Source organism: Arctopsyche grandis, chromosome 4 (assembly GCF_051622035.1).
Source record: "Arctopsyche grandis isolate Sample6627 chromosome 4, ASM5162203v2, whole genome shotgun sequence".
NCBI classification, from domain to species: domain Eukaryota; kingdom Metazoa; phylum Arthropoda; class Insecta; order Trichoptera; family Hydropsychidae; genus Arctopsyche; species Arctopsyche grandis.
The window spans coordinates 22,283,959-22,287,366 of NC_135358.1; the positions used below are offsets into that span (position 1 = coordinate 22,283,959).

General features: G+C 32.1%; 1 protein-coding gene across 1 annotated transcript; it reads right to left on the minus strand.

Moving 5' to 3' along the window:
* Positions 1–422: 422 nt before the first annotated feature.
* LOC143911014 (colostrum trypsin inhibitor-like) lies at positions 423–1,937 on the minus strand. The gene is made up of 5 exons (XM_077429715.1): positions 1,798–1,937; positions 1,581–1,721; positions 1,387–1,480; positions 1,037–1,146; positions 423–676 (listed from the first exon to the last, which is right to left on the minus strand). Exons 2-5 carry the CDS (start codon positions 1,702–1,704, stop codon positions 669–671), a joined length of 336 nt encoding a protein of 111 aa, XP_077285841.1. The 5' UTR covers positions 1,705–1,721; positions 1,798–1,937; the 3' UTR covers positions 423–668.
* Between the last annotated feature and the right edge of the window lie 1,471 nt (positions 1,938–3,408).

The following is a 3,408-nucleotide window of genomic DNA, read 5'->3' on the forward strand; positions in this document are numbered from 1 at the left end:
TCGCAAAGGGAGCGACCCACTCTTTTAGAATGCGTCGGCTTGACCCCTCACCATCTCGGGCCCCATTTCACGTGAAGTCATCCGCAAATTGACAAATCATTGGTAATTTTTTCCTATTCCCGCCCTTTTTTTATTCGCCACGTTTTTACGTGGTTTCCCGTCCTTTTGACCGGATGCACCGTGTAAAAATCAATACGATAACCTCCTTCTTTTTCGTGGTCCGAATTCGCACACTTAATAGCAACGATTGAAAGCAAACGAAATCGGCGGATGCATTAAGAATTCGAAATGACTAGCGGATAAACCTCAAGTGCTCTTCGCGGCCATAGCCTTGAATGAATCGACCGTTATCAAAATGCATTGCAGTTTATAAAATTTAGTCAAAAGAGTATGTAATGTAAAATATAAAGAAAATATTCTTTTAAACATGTAAATTTATTTAATTAATAATCATTAATAATAGTGTACAAAATATTGTACTAATAAATAAAAAATCACAATAATATAATCGTCACTTAATTATGTAGCATAAGAAGCACTCACAGGACCTGTTTATGACTATGACTATCATTTAAACATCACATTCATACATACATACATATAAAATCAATAAAATTAATTGTACAAAATTTGTTCTTCAGACAGTCCAGTCTCTACATATATTCGCATTAAAATCCTGAAACAAAAGAATTTTAATTAATAAATATTCAAATGTTGTTTTATTTTCTTCTTTATTTATTTTTTTCTTTAATTTTTTTGGGTAGCGTGTGAATGATTGTTAAATAAAATTATACGTGTTTTTATATATTTTATATGTATGTCCTATGTTAATATAAAATTTTATTTATATATTATCTGACCACAGTGTCATGTCATATTGGGGTAACCTGTGAAGACACTGTGTACATATATAAGAATGGTATACGTGTATTAAAATAAATGTTGCCATATTATAAGTGGATAATTTTAACACGGTTAAATGCTTGAAATTGGTTTAAATGATAAAATATTTAAAATTTAGTTGGTTTTAATTTACCTTCGCACATCTTCATACACTGCTTTCTCGTTCCGAAGTTATTGGCATTGCCAGCACATCCACCATATTTAAATTCTTCGCATACTCCCGTCACTGGATCGTATTTCCATCTGAAATCAAAAGAAATCCACAATTTAAATAAAATAAATAGTAAAAAAAAACACAGTCGAAGTTTTGAAACTTCAACTTCAACTTCATGCAGATAATTATCATTCGATTTCTAATTTGTGAGGATTTCACCGTAATGTCAAAACGTCAACCGGTAAAAAACGTATCGAATGTGAAACAAATATGATATAGTATGCTTAGACAAGGATGCCTGTCTGTGAATTTTTCTCACAAAAACTCACCTCAATAACAAAGCTCTGCAGTTTCCTCTTTTCATGGGCAATTTGCAAATAATTCTCGGATCTAATTTTTCATCAACTGGTAGTTCTGATTGAACTGAAAAATTATTGAGCAACACGTTAAATATTTATACATAGGAATTAATTTATAAACTATTCACGACACTTTTAAGAGCATTAGACAATTGATAACTTACTTCCAACTTCGACAGCATCATCATAGTCATCAGAGGTCGCCGGTTTCCCTTCAATGTTTTGAATTTCGAACAGTACGAAAAACAAAAGTGCACATCTCAATACCGTAGATAAAAAGTGGGCCATTTTTACAGAAAATTTGTCTGCAATGAAAAAAAAACTTGTAAGTACTATATAAAGGATGAAAACTTTCTATGAAAATTTCACTGTCTAACTCACTGTTAAAGTTTAACTTCGATGTATTTATATTTATCACTGATTGTGTTTTGATTGTTAACTGTTTGTATGCCGGGAGCGTTATTAATGTTTATCGGTCCGTCGATGACTGTCTCGCTTTGCGAACGTTTACTTTTTATATTGTCTATCCAACACCACTTTCGACGTGAGATAACCAGACGGTGCAGGACCAGCGGCTCTCAAACCGATGACGCATATTAACGATACTTAATTTATGACGCATTGTTTCGTACATTGCTCAAAATGCAAATCGTATAAAACAACAAAACCCACAATACCATAGTTGAACAAAGAAAATTTGAAAACATTCAAAGGGTCGCAAAATACCAGAGGGTTGATGGGAGGCATAGATAGTATCTATTTAATTCAAATCTTATTTTTATCGAATGATTGAGGTGTTTCGACTACTTTGACATTTGTTTTGGCGCGAAATTCCACACCTGCGAAAATTTCACATTGTGGCGATTTTTAAGCGTTTTTTTTCTGTTTGAGCCGTAACCAATTCGTAAGGCTTTTCGCATCATCATGTCCATGCTTTGAACGCCCACTCTGACGTTGCAACACGTCTAATACTATTTATAATAACAGTTTTGACGTGCATATTTGCATACGAGTGATATAATAGTCTCGCCTACGTGGGCCCCTATGCCAAATAAGCTACCACTAGATTATAATAGAAAAAAATAAATATTTAAAAAATTGCAGACATATTTTAGAAGTAATGGCTATTTTTAGAATCGCTTTTGATTTTACTATTTACTTATTTGTAAATACTAGGTACTTTGGTACTCTGTTTTCAGGTTGAGTGTAAGGACAACACGATAGCACAATGAATGTACCTAATTAGATTAGTATTTTTCTAGATCAATATCACTTATGATTTTAATCTTTAACATACTCATAGTAAAGTTAGCAGGTTGATGAGATATATTAAACAAAAACACTTTTCTTAATTTTGAGAAATATCTCGCAAAATATTAAATATAATGTTTTGCGTTTGACAATATTTAAAAATACTGATGACCTGTAATACGTTTATTTTGCTTTTTCGAGATTCTAGACATATCGAATTAAAATAAGTGATAACAATTTATGAATTAAATCAAACAGAAATATTATTTTTGGAACTGAAAATTGGACTTCCGCCACTTTCAGATATAACGACTTATATGTACATATGTATGTATATGTAGGTTCTCAAATTATCCTTCGTACTCGCATTCTTATTAGATGCATCTTAATTAATTGTCGAAGAATCCATGCACATTATGGATGTGTTTAGATGATCAGCCAGATTTTTTTCTTGCGAATAAGAATATTTTTCTAACATCCTTAAATACATCTCGATGAATCCATGCACTTTATGGATATGTTTAGATGATCAGCCAAATTTTTTTCTTGCGGATGAGAATATTTTTTTAACATCCTTAAATACAGCTGTAAGTGTACACATGTTATGTTAAAAATTTTCACTCCGGGTCGTTCGTGAACATGCTAGTTTGTTCATACACGAACTATTGATTTTAGCTCAAGTGCTAACAGTCGAAAGCTATCTTCAAATTGACTCACCAGGTGTCGCATAAAACTTTAACC